This window comes from Olea europaea, chromosome 16, assembly GCF_002742605.1.
Source record: "Olea europaea var. sylvestris chromosome 16, O_europaea_v1, whole genome shotgun sequence".
Classification (NCBI taxonomy): Eukaryota; Viridiplantae; Streptophyta; class Magnoliopsida; order Lamiales; family Oleaceae; genus Olea; species Olea europaea.
In genome coordinates, this window is record NC_036252.1 from 18,532,972 (window position 1) to 18,549,340 (window position 16,369).

The 16,369-nt window shown below is 34.3% G+C and overlaps 3 protein-coding genes across 4 annotated transcripts; 1 reads left to right on the forward strand and 2 right to left on the reverse strand.

The window, feature by feature from the left end:
* Positions 1-863: 863 nt before the first annotated feature.
* LOC111412368 (non-specific lipid-transfer protein-like protein At2g13820) lies at positions 864-2,300 on the reverse strand. Its single transcript, XM_023043268.1, has 3 exons — positions 1,891-2,300; positions 1,586-1,684; positions 864-1,287 (listed from the first exon to the last, which is right to left on the reverse strand). Exons 1-3 carry the CDS (start codon positions 2,207-2,209, stop codon positions 1,157-1,159), a joined length of 549 nt encoding a protein of 182 aa, XP_022899036.1. The 5' UTR covers positions 2,210-2,300; the 3' UTR covers positions 864-1,156.
* A 705-nt stretch (positions 2,301-3,005) lies between these two features.
* Positions 3,006-4,375, forward strand: LOC111412369 (protein YLS3-like). The gene is made up of 4 exons (XM_023043270.1): positions 3,006-3,508; positions 3,698-3,724; positions 3,881-3,946; positions 4,040-4,375. Exons 1-4 carry the CDS (start codon positions 3,166-3,168, stop codon positions 4,252-4,254), a joined length of 651 nt encoding a protein of 216 aa, XP_022899038.1. The 5' UTR covers positions 3,006-3,165; the 3' UTR covers positions 4,255-4,375.
* A 5,159-nt stretch (positions 4,376-9,534) lies between these two features.
* Positions 9,535-14,594, reverse strand: LOC111412370 (type IV inositol polyphosphate 5-phosphatase 7). Of its 2 annotated transcripts, XM_023043271.1 has the most exons (14): positions 13,904-14,594; positions 13,737-13,824; positions 13,294-13,362; positions 13,069-13,156; positions 12,870-12,974; positions 12,148-12,772; positions 11,868-12,061; positions 11,575-11,683; positions 11,316-11,464; positions 10,618-10,916; positions 10,414-10,488; positions 10,113-10,174; positions 9,918-10,048; positions 9,535-9,829 (listed from the first exon to the last, which is right to left on the reverse strand). In XM_023043271.1, exons 1-10 carry the CDS (start codon positions 13,931-13,933, stop codon positions 10,691-10,693), a joined length of 1,683 nt encoding a protein of 560 aa, XP_022899039.1. In that variant the 5' UTR covers positions 13,934-14,594; the 3' UTR covers positions 9,535-9,829; positions 9,918-10,048; positions 10,113-10,174; positions 10,414-10,488; positions 10,618-10,690. The 2 variants fall into 2 exon arrangements, with proteins under 2 accessions (XP_022899039.1, XP_022899040.1); XM_023043272.1 differs by lacking the exon at positions 10,113-10,174.
* Between the last annotated feature and the right edge of the window lie 1,775 nt (positions 14,595-16,369).

The following is a 16,369-nucleotide window of genomic DNA, read 5'->3' on the forward strand; positions in this document are numbered from 1 at the left end:
AATTAGTATTGGCTTTCATTTTTTATGTATGTCGAGCATAAAGCGAGTCTATAGGCTAGACTCATAGTGCTAGATCATCATATAAAAAAATTATATGAGCCTAATTTATTTATTTATTTATTATTTTATTTTTTTGGGGCTTCTACATTGACGGTCAACACAAAACTTTATCCCACCCCAGTTAAAGGAAGACGATTACTTTGTAACATGAATCTTTCTATACATTCACTATTATATAAATTGTCTTCTTCATTTCAAGCCTTCTCTGATCATGTAACAATTTTTTCGGTTTTGTTTATATTGGAAATTTTAATGGAAAATTAAGGGAAATATCTGGAATGAATTACCCAAATGGTCATTGAACTTTGCAAAAAGTTTTTACGAGGTCACTGAACTTTAAAAATCATCTAATTCATCACTGAACTTTGCAGAATGTTTCCACGGAATCATTGAACTTTAAAGATCACTTCATTCATAACTGGACTTTCAAAATGTTTCCACGATATCATTAAACTCTGCAAAAGATTTCCACGATGTCATTGAACTCTACAAAATGTTTCCCATGGATCACTAAATTTAGTGACCTTTGGAAGACATTTTGCAAAGTTCAGTAATGAATTAGGTGATTTTTAAAGTTCAGTAACCTTGTGGAAACATTTTGCAAAGTTCAGTGATAAATTGGATGATTTTTAAAGTTCAATGACCCCGTAAAAACCTTTTATAAAGTTCAGTGACCATTTTGGTAATTCACTCAAAATATTTTGAGGCTTATTCATGTCCAGATGCAATGCTTAGCGCGCTATTGATCAAGCAACTTGAATCAGAGTTCTCTATCTAAGAATGAGACTGAATTTACAAGATCAGATTCAACACTTTTTTATATTGCATAAGCCGTGTTAAGAAGGACGTCAAAGAGATCAAATAATGCTAAAATAATGACATAGACAGTGTTCCGTAAACAATCTCGTAAGGTACAGTACAGAAGAATTTCCTAAAGCCTGGACTCCTATCGAAGACGCCACATTGATTATAGCTGGTACAGTGTTCATACTTGAGAGTATAGAAAGAAGAATAAAATATTCATGACATCAGTACTATGCCTTTTCTCCAAGTAGAAAAGTTGCATAAATTTAACCGCGTTAACTGCTGTAAAATTTCAAAATCTCGCGGCAGACAAAGCACACGATGTAACGAAAAGAAGGACGCCAACAAAATTGAATGGCGTTTTTACGTTGCTTCCTCCAACAAATGAACCGTCAGTTTTGGGATATGTTTTCGACCCTGTTCCTGCATTTATATAAATTCCAGTTCTTAATAGAAATTAAAATCTGGTTCATTATATTCTCTTGTCAAGTCTAGTCCACTAGTGTGTATCAAACGCGCTCTCAGAGAAATGATTTTTGACAATAAATTTTAGGAACAACTTTGAGGCTCGCTGTTGTACAATCATTTAATTGCTAAGTTGTTTTTATTGGAGCAAAAAAATCTTTTGATTCACTGAAGAGGTTACTCTAGTGGGATTTTATATTAATTTCTGAAAACTTGACTCTGAGAGATTTGTATTTGAATTAATTTTTATTGTTACCTGATGGAATATCTGAATCAGGCACTTCATCAGAGTAATCTTCTGGAGGTTCGGCAGGAGAACTAGCTGGGGTAGCCACAGTTGTTCCTCCATTTGCGTCTGTATTTACAAGCAAATCGAAGTCAGTCGAATACGATGTGTTAGTTGGAAAGAAAAACTGCAACTTCTATAGCTATTCTAGCTAAAATTACTAGAAAAACCCTAATTATATGGTTACAAATAGTCATAGAAGGAAAGATTCTAAACTAGTTATGCTATAAGACTATATAGAGTATGAAAAAAATTTCATATTGTAAAATTATTACCATTGCACCGGCTAAGTGGAGGTGTTTGTACATTGCAAACATTGGGTAATGCAAGGGCCAGAGTTTGATTTATTGTGATGCCTAATGAGGAAGCACCTCCATTCAACAACGAGCATAGACATTGCGGCTGCGACTGAACTACACTTGAAAGCTGTGAGCAACATGACGAGGATGGAGTCGATGAATTTCCACTAACATAGTTGAGACACGGGGATAAGCCCACAAGAGCCCTAGTGCAGCCCGATTGAGCTTTGGTACCAATCCAAAGCGTGACTACAAGAACAATGACTAGATATATTTTACGTACTGTGGAAGACATTTACTTAAAAATATGTCAAGCACAAGAAATATATAATTTCAGAATGGAAAAAATTTGCTTGATCTCTTGAGAATTTGAACTTGAGTGAAGAGGGAAAACAGGTCTAGGGATTAAATAAGTCATTTGGGTTGAGGTGGGTGTGGGTGGAAGACAAACACAAACAAATAGGTTTGTTTGGTTGGCCAACTTTTGAAATTTGGTTTATAGTTTCTCAATTGTAAGTCTGAAATCCTAGCTTTAATGTTTCTATTTGTGGTTTGAACAAAGATAAAGATTGTTAGGTGTGATTAAAGCTTGGAAAATATGATTCCTACAATATATGAGGGTTTTAGTCAGAAATTCAATTTGATTATAATAATTTATTATAGTTGAATTTTTTCTCTTGTCCATAAACCTTGAGCTGATCTTGAACAAAGATTATATAGACAAATCGAAATATCAGTCTTAATTCCCAACTGGGTTGCCCAGATCTTCTCCTCCAACACTTCCCCCGCCTTGCCTAGGATGGCAGTTTGGGATTGATTATAGTTAAAGAAGTGTGTAGATTGAAGGTGTCAGCGGAGGTAGGAGGCCAACTACCAAGAAAAAATGGTTTCAGTTTTACACACATTTAATAAGCTAGTGATGCCGTTGCAATTTTACCCATTTTTATGTTCTCTTAAGGTTTCATCAAGTAACAACCACCCAAAAAACCAGTATAACTATTCCTTCCTAACATGAAAATCATTCTTTTCAAGTCAAAACAGAAGATAACAAACCACAAATCCCTTCAATAAAATGTTGGTTAAAGTAGTTGATCTCCAAAAACCCACCTCAAATCTACCAGTTTTTCTTTCAAATTTAGCAAACCACTAACTTACCGTACATATACTCCACATCTGAAATTTTGACGATCAGTTCTTCAACTTACAAGCTTTTGCTTTATCCCCATTTTTTTTTTCCAGGAACCAAAATCCATGGAAAATTTAATGGCATATTCATGTCTAAATGTAGTGTTTATATTATCTCTGTTAATACTTTCAGATTTTAGAGTAAATGGGCAAATTAACACACCATGTTCAAGTTCAATGATAAGCAGCTTTACTCCATGCTTTAGTTACTTGACTGGAAGCAGTGGCACTGGATCTTCACCAACAGCAGAATGCTGCGATTCACTGAAAAATCTCATGAGTGATAGCATGGATTGTACATGCCTAATTGTAACTGGGAATGTTCCAGTCTCAATACCATTCATCAGTAGGCCTTTGGCCATTTCGCTCCCCAGAATGTGTAAAAGTTCCGTGCCATTACAGTGCAAGGGTAAAGTTCGGTCGCCAACACTTTGCTCTCATTATCTTTTCCAATGAAATCCTAGCGTGTTTGGTAGGGTGAACTAAATAGAACTGGAATGTTTCCAGTTTAGTCCAATAATGCTTATCAAATGTGGTTCATTTTTATTATAGGCGAATCCCACTGCTAATATTAATTCATTTTTCTTATATTTTGCAGCCACCGGCGTTGCCTTACCTCCTTCAGGTTAACTCTAATATTCCATACTCAACTGAAAGAAGTGCTAAAAAATTTTGTCCAGACATTACTGCATATCACGTCAAGGCTTGCTGTTTTAGTTTTCCTAAATTGTTTTTACATGTAATCTTGGTAATTTTTTGTTTTTTAATCAAACAACCATAGGTCCTGCCTTATTTACGCCAACTGAAGCACCTGTTTCTCATGCTCCTCGTGCTCATAGTCCAAAAGGTAATATTCTCAAAATCGGATTATTTGATGTTATACTCACGTATCCTCACAACGTTGTACTTCTAACTCCATGTTTTCATTTTCTTTGCTCAGCTTCCAAAGCGGCTGCAGCAGCGGTGGCACCTTCACCAGCTGAAACACCACTTGATATTATACCGGCAGCTCCACCGGAAGTTTCATTAGCTCCAACAGAAAATCCGGGGATCAGACCAGTTCTCAATCCCGACTCAGCTTCAAATCCACCTATTGTTTCATCGTCATCTCTTCTGCTTATGCTAGTAGGGATCATGGTCCTAAAGTTATTCTGATCTTCTTGTGTTGTCTTTTGCCCTTTTTGTGGACTGGAATCCATCGTAAGAACTGTAAGCTTTATAAAGGAAACGAATACATATTTCTCTTGTAATAAAAATGTTTGGATTTATTTTTAAATGACTGTCTAATGCAAAATGCAACTAGAAATTAATGTGTTAGAGATGCTCTAAAAAATCAATCACAAGACATTGGCATATAACATGGAAAGAAATCATAGATAGAAAATGAATTTTTCCTTTTGGTTCAAATTATTCTCTTCCCATTTACAAAAGGGCACACACCATTTACAAAAAAAAATCATTATATTTAGAATTAGTTTACTGTTAAAAAGAAACTTACACAGACACACGCACAAGCGATGGAAAGAGTAGACACTTGAAGTTGTCTAGAATTTATGGAGGAATCGCCGACCATTGTTGGGGTAGATAAATTTATAGGACCGTTTGAATTTGATTGTGATTTTTTCATAATAGATTTTTGTGAAAAGTGATATTTTTGGAAATGAATTGTTAAAAAGTAAGAAATCGATATGGATCCGCATACAAAATAATTTAATTGAGACAATATGGAGTTGAAAATAAATTTGGAGGAAAACAAACTTTAGAAAATCTATATCTAGTATCTTAATGGTGTTTAAGTCAGTTAACGTGGATTAATTAAAAGTTGACATGTAAAATTAGAATTATAGCGCGTGTGATAAATGAGATAACGATTATTTATGAGATTGGAAGAAGGAAAAAAAAAGGTAAAAAAAATAATAAAATGTCATGTGTGTTAGCTAAACTGTTCAATGCAAATAGCGACTTAGTTAACTTCTGACAAAATAAATATTCTTAGCTAACACATTAATATATCCATTTGAGAGATTAATTCGACGATACTAACAGTTGTATTAACATGTCCATTGCAAATGCTCTTATTTTTCTTGTAAGCTTTGGGTCCCACTCAGTGTTGACTTTGTACAACCTTTTAGAAGCATTAATACTTGTTTCATCCAATTTAATAATGATATTTATCCTTTAATTCATAAAGAAAAATTAGGACTAGGATCCATAACCTTTTACGTGAAGTGGCTATGGTCCTCAACTTTCAAAAGTGAGAATCTGAATCTCCAACTTATTTAAATCTAAAAATTTTTGAATTCCCACCACACGAAACCATCAGTTTAGATCAAAAAAGCTCATGTGACTTACATATAACTTAAAGCTAGAGGGTAAAACTTAAAATAATTTAACATTTCTCTTGAATTCAACTGAAAGTCAAGTGCCTATACTGATGGTTTAGCTCACACGAATTCTCAAATTCCTAAATATACTGAGGTCGAGGATTCAGAACCTCACTTTTGAAGATTTGGGGACCTAAAACCACACCATATGAAATGTTGGCGAGCTCAACCCAAATTTTTCTAAATCATATATATAGTTACGTAAACTTGAAGAGATTTCATTAATCTCTTTATACATCCACTAAATTAATGTGTTATAATCCGTAATACTTATCTATATTTTCCTTCTCCTATAAAAGATGACTTGTGCAAGTAAGATTCTCACATATAAACTTCAATCCTAAAAGAAATTCAAAGAAAAATGGCAGTTTCAAACATACTTGTAGCTTTCCTGTGCTGTACCATCCTTATATCAGGTGACTTCTGATCTTTCTTATAGCTTTCCTACGGTAAATTCATTTTTTTTTTTTTTCCATGTAGTAGTCCAGTTTGAAATTTTATAGCTCGGTCTTGGATCCATTCCTGGATCCATCCCTGCTACGGTTCAAAGATTGGATGAGAAGCGACATTTCTATACTCTAATAACATGTTTAGTACGCTTGATCGGATAAAATTAGAGAATGGCAGTCAATATAAATGATTAATTTGAACTTCTTTATGCCTAATGGAATTTTGTTGTTCAATTTGTGTAGTGGAGAAAATGATCCCCACGGTTGATGCAGACGATTGTTCTGAAGGTCTTCCTTGGGTGCAAACCTTTTGCGATAGAAGCAAAGTTGATCAAGCCTGCTGGATCGAGTGTCAAGCGCGCCACGGTCCTGTCGTAAAGGCAGAATGTAGAAGCTCACCCGGTTTTCCAAGTTCGTTTTGCTATTGCATATGGCCTTGTTAACTTAAAAACATTTCCCCAATAAGTTCTTGTGAACTTTCAATAAAAAGTTTAATGTCGCTTAAAGAACAAGCTCACCACGCTCGAGATAATATTTGTAACTCTTGTTCTCGACTATTAGTCTTATCAAACGATCCGTTTCACAATGCAATGGGTTTTAGAATAACTCTTTTTCCTTTACAATGAATTATATCACACAAGGCAAAGGCTTAGTCGAAACTTGCTTTAAACATACTTGTGTGTGGGGGGACTAATTTATGACCTCTTTGTGATTTATTTCAAATTAATCCAAATGAAAAATAATAAAGTGTAAAATCTATATATAAAGAAAATTTTCTCTTAAATAAATTTATATCCAATTCAATCCTAATGGAAAATTTGCTTTCAATGCCCCTCAAAACCCAATTTAAATGTCAAATAGTAATAGCAGTGGGTCACCACAAATTATATGAATGATAATAAGTAGTAGTTATAAATGCATGATTGACAGAAATGTTTGGATTTGAGCTCAATTTATTTATAAATTATATCCAGATGTAGGAAAAATCTTCCGTTTGATTGTAAAGATGAAATTTGGGTGAAAAAAAAAAAAAGGAATTCTAGTTAATTGAATTGCTTAGAAATTATTTTACTGAAAATTGTAAATTATTGTGTTTGATTAGTATAATTTTTCACGTGAAAAATACTGAAATAAAAATATTTTTTGGTGTTCATTTGACTTTGTTTTACATGAAAATTGTCGATTAAAGGGATAGTTTTAATTGGTATTGGGAATAAAATTTGTTTCCATTGCCAAAAAAAAAAAAAAAAGAGCAAAGAAAATCATATATCTTTTGATATTCATTTGACTTTGTTTTACTTGGAAATTGTCATTTAAAGGAAAATATTTTTTTACAATTCGGGATATAATTTGTTTCAATTGCCAAAAAAATTAATTAAAAAAAAAAGTAAACAGTAGCCTAGAAAACCAATTCCAACCATATTGGTTTTTCTTGAAAACCAAGAAAATACCAATTTCCAAAAAAACCAAGAAAACCAAATTTCATGGAAAAAATATGTTATCAAACAACAAAAAATTTGAAGTTGGAATTTGAATTCCATTTTTCATGGAAAATATAATGCTATCAAACATGGCCTTAGAATAAAATCAATTCACTTCTTTAGGAGCAATTTTTCATCTCACTCAAGTAAACCGTACCAATCCAAAAATATCCAAACAAATTATCTACTTTGAAACAAAAATTTGTGATTAACTATCTTGAACTCCCACTTGCAAAACTTAGATAATCTTGAACATTTTATTGATGAGAAAAAGAGAGAACAAAACCTGGTTGAGCTCCATTAAAAATAGATTTTATAGAAACATGTATTTTGGAATATTGAATTTTTCGGAGAATGAGTGATTAAAATATAAGAAAATATTTTTGATTTATGTGTAATATTATTTTATTGAAAAATGTGGTTGAAAATAAGAAATAAAAAATGTATTTTTTTCAAAAATGAAGCCCAAATAGATCCGGTAAAAACTAGGAAGTTTGAAACAATTAAAAATCGAATTCTGCATTTTAAAAATTAATTTACTTACGCCTCTTTTTTTTTTTTACTCAAGTAAATAACGATAGAATTTATATACTTGCTTATTCGTAGGAATTCACGACATAATTCTTACTGCCAATCATACTGCTTTTCCAATTTTTTAGAACGCGCCTTAAAATAGATGTTATCGCTCTTTGCTACCCAAAGATGGACACGACCTGGACAATCAACATGCCATTTGGTATCGTAAACATCGAAGCTCTATTCTTTGAATCCCACCAAAGGTGACAGAAAAACAATGTATTTGGGACAAATAAATTATCACAAAAAACTCCAATTAAAAACTTGGTTTACTTTTAGTGTACGATATCCCATATCGTCATTTCCAGATGCACAATGCATCTTCATTGAACTGGAACCTTGAGGGAATCCGTTGAAAAAAGAGACCTCGTGTTTTTCGGTAAAACATGAGTTTGCCTTGAGAAGGTTGGCGGATAGGATGAGAGTTTGTATAACTAGGATTTTAAACAACATGATATAATCCTTGTTGCTTGTTGGTACAAGTGATATTTGATTAATTTTCTTACTACTCATTTGACTCCAAGAAGTTTTTAATACATTGATTTTTACACTAGTTTAAAGGCAAAAGAGAAGCATAAAAATGCACAATTTCCGATGTTTAAAAAAATGGCGTAGAGAAAAAAGTGAAAATTCCAAATGTCACATCCAAACAGGCTTTGTCAGATTCTCATTCTCCCAAAACATGGAATTTGGTAACATCCAAACAATTTGGCCATCTGTTTATAAAACAAAGCTGATTATTTTTGTTTTGTGTGTTTCAAATTCATTGCCACCCAATTCACTCTAAGTATTCCTTAGATTTCTGTCACAAATGCACCACATCACTCTATTCCTAGTTCTGCATTTTCTTTTCCATATACACAAGTTTGTTCCGTGTCGATCACAAAACACTCAAATTTTGAACAAGACAGTTTATTATAGTATCAAAATAACAAAACGTGTAACAATGCTAAACTGAATTATTATTCTCATATTATCATTCAATTATGAAACTTACATTAAAAACTATATTCGAGAATCGATCTACATATAAAAAGATTCGCAGATCCCATGTGTGAAAGTAGAGAAAACACTCCGTTTTAATTCTTTACGTTCATATCCCATGTGTTTGCTGCTGTCCATTGACGATTAATCAATCAAATTTATTATTATTATTTTTTCATATTTCGTGAAATTCACAGGTACCACATACTTATCCATTACTCAAATTCTATCTATTTATAATTTAAACTATTTGTAAACAACGTTCAAACATGCTAATACAAGATAATACGAGCATATGAGACACTATGATTAATGAAATCTTAATTTCTTTTTCCTTATTCCTTTTTATAATATTGTCGAGTACCGTCTAATTCACACTTTACTAGACATAGTAGTTGAAACTTACATTTCATATTTTTTCAAGTTCCACACTTCCAATTGTGTGTGTATGTGTATCCCTTCCATTAAGGGAAACCTAGCTATAAGCAAACAGCTGCAATAGACACTGCCAAAGCTTGCAGAATTTACACACTTAACATAAAAAGAAGAATAAAACAGCAGTGACCATCAAAGAAATGCCTTTATCTTTTCAGTAAAATGCTCAACTTTTCAGTATTTATTCATTGATTGCTACAGGACTGGAATCTTAGTATCATTGTATGTTTTTTAACTTTTCCTTTCTTCACTAGCAACTTGAAACGCCTATCCGCCCATGTCCCTGCTCTTCCCTGTCGTAATGGGAACATGACAGAATATCGTAATCAGTAAAAAGTATTTTTCGACTTTTTACAGGGTCCTCTGAAATCCTCGAGTATATTCGACCAAGTCATTTGTTTTCTATCACTACAGAAGCATCCTGAAAAAAACATGAAGGGAATTATTTTTATTCGTGTTTCGGTAGTTAAAATGGGTGTGATAGAAAAAGGAGAATTATCATTTCTTACCTAATTATTCAGTTTGATCTTAAAACTCTTGTTCTTGATGCCAAATTTACAATGTACATGGTGAAAAGTTGCTGACGAAAGAACTGAGTGGAAGGGCAGTGCTGTTAGCAACTATTTGTGAAGTTTCTTACCTGACAAGAATTAGAAAATGGAGGATTGTCAGGAAACGGGAGAAATGATGATGCCAATACTTACCTTCCATCAAATAAAAAAATTAACGTCTTTGTCACAGATAAGGCATCGTGTTCGTGGCTCGTCTGGAAATATAGAACCATTATTAAACAAGATATGATGAGTAAAGATTTTCACCGAGATTTTTGTTAAGAGAAGAGAATAAATTGCAAAAGTTAATTGTTGAATGTATTCAGTAGGCATCAAATTCTCAGGTTGACAGCAAAATGCAGAAAACATTGCAAATGACAAAGATATCAATCACTTTGGAACTCTAGGGAGAAAAAATGGAGAAATTTTGAGACAAATAGAAATTGTAAATCACCTGAATTGTTGAAGGATAATTCTGATCGAACCAAAGACAAAGATGTTAACGGCGATGATTATCGCGATGTCCTATCTGTATAAAACATGCATCAATCAGTAAGTAAAAACTGTAAACATCTAGTTTTTGTGTGTGTGTGTACAGATAAAGAAAGTTCAAGAAACATATGCAAGTTGAGTTGTGCATTCGTTTAAGAAAACTTACTTGCTTAGCAGTCTCTTTTCTAATATTTGTTGATAATGTCTGACTTTCAAGTACTTAAATTTGGATGCATTCTTCAGTAGAAATTTAGTTCACCATATCCATGGGAGCAAGGCAGTATCTCTTCAACCTCAATCCTAGAGCTGGAATAACTCGTACTTCTCTTGAATCGGCTACGATTAATAGACTCAACTTCTGCCGAAAATATAGCATAAACTGGTCTATGATCTGAGAATCTAGACTCTCCTCTGACGTACGATAGTTGACGGAGGCCTTGACCATGCCATAATATTCTATCACACCTTTATCCATGAAAACACAGTATTAGTAGTGTATCCAAAAGATCCACTTAAGATAATAAGTGCATGTTCATAATTGGCTGTCTCGAAGGCTGTTTGTAGATACATGTAATATAGGCAGCCTGGCCTAAATTCCTTTATTTATCTATAGAAGTCACCATATGTAGACATATTATGCTTGCTAGCAGTTCTTCTAAAAAGAAGTATTACCATGCAGGTGTTCTACGTTTCTCTTTGGGGTGCATATTCTCCCCAGCATATCTGTTGGAATTATTTGCTCGAAGTCTGTTTGTAGATACATGTAATATAGGTAGTCTGGCCTAAATTCCTTTATTTATCTATAGAATTCACCATATGTAGACATATTTGCTTGCCTATATTTCTTCTAAAAAGAAGTATTACCATGCAGGTGTTCTACGTTTCTCTTTGGGGTGCATATTCTCCCCAGCATATCTGTTGGAATTATTTGAATACTTGTAAGTCGGTGGGAAGTATATTCTTCCTTCATTCCATCCGGCAAACACACGCCCCTGTCTTTGCTCTATCCGAAGCTGTTGATAAAATGACCAATGGTGTAAATAGAGCAATCCATATACTTGTCAAAGTCCACATAATATGACAATAAAATTGAAGCTCTTTTAAGGGAATTCCATTTACTTGCCTGGTCATTTTCTAACAAAGCTCTCCAGTTATGCATCTCGACAAGAGCTTTTGCACATCGATATGAGAGGGCTATTCGATAATTCAAATCCCCAAGCCATATAATTCGACTAGAAAACACAAAGATGATTTAGACTTTGAACCTCATTATTCTAGATTTCACCATATAAATTAATGTTTCTATAGAAAGGGCACTTCCTCATATTGCAAAAATGTGAAACACACTGGCATAGCACAAACGAAAGCCAAAGAAAATATTGAATGGTCATGACGAGTTAAGGATGAGGAACTTACTCATGTTCAAGGATTGTTTGGGGGGAGGTCTCATCCCCTATTCCATGAACTTGTGGAAACCTTGTTTTCCTCAAAATTTCCATGACATCGGAATTCCTCCTCAACTCATCACCATCCTTCTCTCCAGAGGTTAGATGACTACAGATGAAGCAGAAGCTCGTTTGGTGCAAAGACATGCTAACTGAAATTGAACCCTGGAAAAGTTATTAAAAAGAGATTTCATTGGTTTAGCTATGGAGGGATTCAATTTACACAGTTTCCAAATAAGTTGAAAGAATACCTTATTTCCGAGATAACCCATCAATCCTCTGCCAACACAAGAAACCTTTAGATTTTGAACAGAATCTCTCATATCACTCTTTATCCATACTGTGAGAAAAATCCCAACCATCTGCTTGCTTGCAACCAAACAATACCTAGACTGCCCGGATTGTCTGTCCCTTTCCTCCATCAGGCCAGAAACACCATAGGAAATTGGAGAGTACTGCATGATATAAGGTGAATCGAACAGCCCATTTTCATCATCAGATGAACCATCCCATCTGACATTGGGATCATATTCAGTCCGTCTATCTCCAAACATGACCCTATCGCAAACACTAAATCGACGATCTAGACTAGGCTGTGTAATTGACATGTCACTATCCATCATTCTCATACTACGGCTCAATGACTGAAATGAACGACATTCGAAGAAAGAGGAAGCTTTTTCTCTATTTGTTCCTTCAAAGTCGGCGTCTATTTCAACTATTGGATCAGGAACTGGTGAAGGCATATGACAGCCACCATTGTTGCCTGGAACACTGTTCAAAGTTTTCCTAATAAGTGCTAACCATTTTCTAGCTGGACCATTGTCTTCTGCTCCCAGAACATTACCGGCATTTAAAGGAACAATTTCTTGAAACCTAGAAGTGATAATATAAAGAGACTTCCATTAATCATCCCTTTACTCTACAATCAACAAAAAGGCTAAAATTTGTAACTAATGACAAATTTACAAACCCAAGAACATAAATATCAGCTGCAGGTGAATTATGTAGCCACTCTTCAAGATTCAAATTGCTGGGTGGAGATTTTCCAGCAACGTTCCAAGTTGCCACAAAGATCCTATTCCAATAAGAATTATGAAAAAGTGGTAAAAACCCGCTCTTACATTGTGAAAAATGAATTAATGAAATAGCAAGAGGCTAGAAGAACACACTTATAGTTTTGTACATCTGTAATTTGGGAGGCATCGAGGTCAATCTTACTTCGTCGGGCATCATCAGAAAACCGTTTACTCGATTTATCTGTCAATGCAATAGTGGAAAAGGAACTATCATTAGAAAAATTTATAAAATCAGGAAAAAAGACAAGAAAAAAATTTCATTTTTGAAGTTTTTATTGATAATAATAGCTAATAATGTTGTGTGGTCCAAAAAATAACCTGTTCTACTTTTCTTGATAGTGTATGCCTCCCTCTCAGAGAATTTGGTCTTCCATTCTTCATCAACACCTGAAAAAGAAAAAATTTAAACTTGCTAAGGCTGTATAATACACTGTTAACAACAGAACACCCATCTTCTGACAAACACAAAATAATCAAACATAATATACTTCTTACCGATAAAAATGAAAATCTTGAGAATTTCAGAGGGAAAAATAAAATATAACAAAAACAAAGAGATCTCAGCACATTGAGAATGGCAGGACCTGTTATAATCCAGTTTCCAGTGCAAGAGAGGAAAAAGTTGATCCAGATTAAGTCAAAAAGGCAACAATAATTGCTTAATCTCTATCTCATTCTAAATCATAATAATTAATGCAGAAGCAAAAGATTCAGTTTTTTTTTTTTTTATTTAAAGAGATGAATGAGATAACATTAATTACTTCCAAAAATTATGTCATCAGCATGGAAGTCCTGGGATTTGCTCTTGACGTTGAACCATTTCTTCACCAGTGTTTTAGGCCAAAAAAGCTTCATCAATAAACACCAAAAATCAGAAATCTTGAAAGCAGGAAAATTCATTAATGCACTTTCATTTTTTTTTACCGACCTTACTTCTCTTGGAGCTCTCATTTCTCATTGTTTCACTAATTCATGTACGAACAACAACCCATAAATTTCTTGATCTCTCTCTGTAGTAGGAAAAAAAGGTAGGAAAATACCTTCTGGGTATTTCAGGTAATGAAGAGAAGACACAAGGGGATGGAAGAAAATTAAAGTTTCTTGTTATTCTGATTTCTGGGTTTTTACGAACAAGTCAAATCCACAAAAGCCCAGTTGGAAATTTTGTTCTTTGAAAAAGAAACAAGACTAATAGATTCTGAATGTAGAAACAGGACAATGTAGAATGTGAGTACCAATTCACCAGTAACAAAATATAGAAATATGACTTTTGTTTTAAGGGAAAAAGAAAGTGTTCTCTCCTTAAAACCTCGTTTTGAATACAGGGCAAAAGCATCGAATTTTGAAGAGAATAAAGGGAAAATGCAGGCAGAATTGTGTGTTTTCTCGAGGTACTTTGCCGAAGAGCAAAAACTGTGGCATGGGACTGCCCGGAGTCATTTTCTTTTGATTTCAAGACTGCCCGCGGTCAGCAAAGTTTCTGATCTAAAAACCAATCAGGGTACCTATCATTTCAAATGAATTTGGTCTTGTTAGTAGAGGAAGAAATCAGAAAAAGCAATTGAAAGTAGAGTTCAAGAAATGTTATTTATGGATTGGAGAGTTTTGGCTTGGCAATTGCTCTCTTACCTTGTTTTTCAAGGCGGAGAGAGGAAAATTTTGGTCGTTAGCTCACATAATTTCGCGAATTTATATGAGCAATTTTCGTAAGTAAAAAATCATTGTTTTCCAGTCTGGATTACTTGTTTTATTTGCTTTATTGGGTTTCGGTAAATGGAACTCGTGCGTGGAATGGTCTTGCCTTCGATGTAGATTTTGGGTCTAGAAATGGCTTAGGGAGTTTAACTAGGATGGCACTTCACATCGGTACAACAAATCGTTCTTAGACTCGTTAGTAGTACAATAAGTCCCTTTTTTGTGGAAATTAAAATCAATTTTTTAGTAAATTTTGATAAAAATTGATGAAATAAGTGGTTGAGAAATTATAAATTCCATAATATATGTGGTTAAAAGTAATTATCGACTTTAACTTAGATTAAAAACTGAGTTTTAATTTCTACCAAACGAAGGCAAAATATGATTTTAATTTATATTTCTTTCTTAATAGTAACTAATTTTTATTGATCTATGTACGTTATCGTCGAACGTGTCATGTGTGTACCTAAATAAAAGAGCAATATGTTTATTTGTAAAGCAATTTTAAGTTTTTCGGGTTATGTTTTTTGGGTCAAACTGGACTTTTGTCTTCGGACCCAAAGGCAATAGTCCCAAATTAAGGGATTTTTGTTAGGATCATTCCATTACAACATAAGATTATGCCTAAGTTTTGCTTTTTTTGTGCTTTGAAGAATCCTTCACTCAAAAAGTACTTAAAATTACATTCATGTAGGATCTTGTTTGGCCATTCAAAGCACCTAGTCCTATAGCCTAGCTTATCCCCCACTCCACCTCACGCCATCCTAGGTTTTTGCAACTCCAAGTTAATTAATATTTTACCTAGTTAGAACAAAGTAATTTTCTTGGATTTAGTTTTTTAGACATTTGACTGATGTTAAATCCACATGCTACATGTGGGAGACTGTGTGCTGTCTCAAACTTGGTCTCTATTTTCATAATTTCTAGGTTCCTCGCAAACAAGTGCCAAGGGGGGATTAGTTAGTTTAAATAATCTCCCAATTAGGAATTTCCCTAATAAACTCCTATCACAGTAGATTTGGTCCACCAATTATACTATGGGTTATCAAGAGTTGTCTACTGCATGATTGGCTAATATCAAAAGTAAACTTAATGGGCTCCCGGGGCAAATCCCAATGGTACAAAGAATAGAAGTGAGGTAGTTTCAGCCTTGCTGGCAGCCACAGTGTGAGGGTTCGATTTCCGATATACGGAATTGGACTCTTTGTAGGCACCAATATACTAGCGAGCTCTTGTTCCCCGTCCTGCTATGACACATCCCGCGTTTTACCCCCTCAAGATGCTCTAGGGGCTGGGCGATGAGGACCTTCAAGGTTGGAGTTCAACCGCACCTGGGGCATAACCCAGTGGTGCAAAGAATGGGAGTGAGGTAGTCTCAACCTTACTGACAATTTCAGTGTGAGGGTTCGATTCCTGAAATATGGAATTGGACTCTTTGTGAGTACCAGTGTACGGGCAAACTCATGTTCCCTGGTTTATTGGGACACATCCCGCGATTTATCTCTCTCACGATACTTTGGGGGCGGAGCGGTGAGGACTCTCAAGGAACTTATTTTAATAATCCTTGTTTTTTAACAAATTTTGATAAGTATTTGATAGAATTCACCCGAGCCCAATGGAGTGGTCTACAACAGCCACCTAAGTATTGCTATATGATTATTTTTTGTGTGTGTGGGGGGGGGGGGGGGGGGGGGTGGTG

What these genes read in the sequence shown, in the direction of transcription:
- LOC111412368 (XM_023043268.1), bottom strand. Translation starts at nt 2,209, where the DNA reads ATGTCTTCCACAGTACGTAAAATATATCTAGTCATTGTTCTTGTAGTC. An exon ending in TCCACTTAGCCGGTGCAATG is followed by an intron (nt 1,685 to 1,890) that starts GTAATAATTTTA and finishes TTGTAAATACAG; the next exon opens with ACGCAAATGGAGGAACAACT. An exon ending in TGATTCAGATATTCCATCAG is followed by an intron (nt 1,288 to 1,585) that starts GTAACAATAAAA and finishes ATATAAATGCAG; the next exon opens with GAACAGGGTCGAAAACATAT.
- LOC111412370 (XM_023043272.1), bottom strand. Translation starts at nt 13,933, where the DNA reads ATGAGAAATGAGAGCTCCAAGAGAAGTAAG. An exon ending in ACAGATGTACAAAACTATAA is followed by an intron (nt 12,975 to 13,068) that starts GTGTGTTCTTCT and finishes TTATTGGAATAG; the next exon opens with GATCTTTGTGGCAACTTGGA. An exon ending in TGGGTTATCTCGGAAATAAG is followed by an intron (nt 12,062 to 12,147) that starts GTATTCTTTCAA and finishes TAACTTTTCCAG; the next exon opens with GGTTCAATTTCAGTTAGCAT.
- LOC111412369 (XM_023043270.1), top strand. Translation starts at nt 3,166, where the DNA reads ATGGAAAATTTAATGGCATATTCATGTCTAAATGTAGTGTTTATATTA. An exon ending in CGTTGCCTTACCTCCTTCAG is followed by an intron (nt 3,725 to 3,880) that starts GTTAACTCTAAT and finishes AAACAACCATAG; the next exon opens with GTCCTGCCTTATTTACGCCA. An exon ending in TCGTGCTCATAGTCCAAAAG is followed by an intron (nt 3,947 to 4,039) that starts GTAATATTCTCA and finishes TTCTTTGCTCAG; the next exon opens with CTTCCAAAGCGGCTGCAGCA.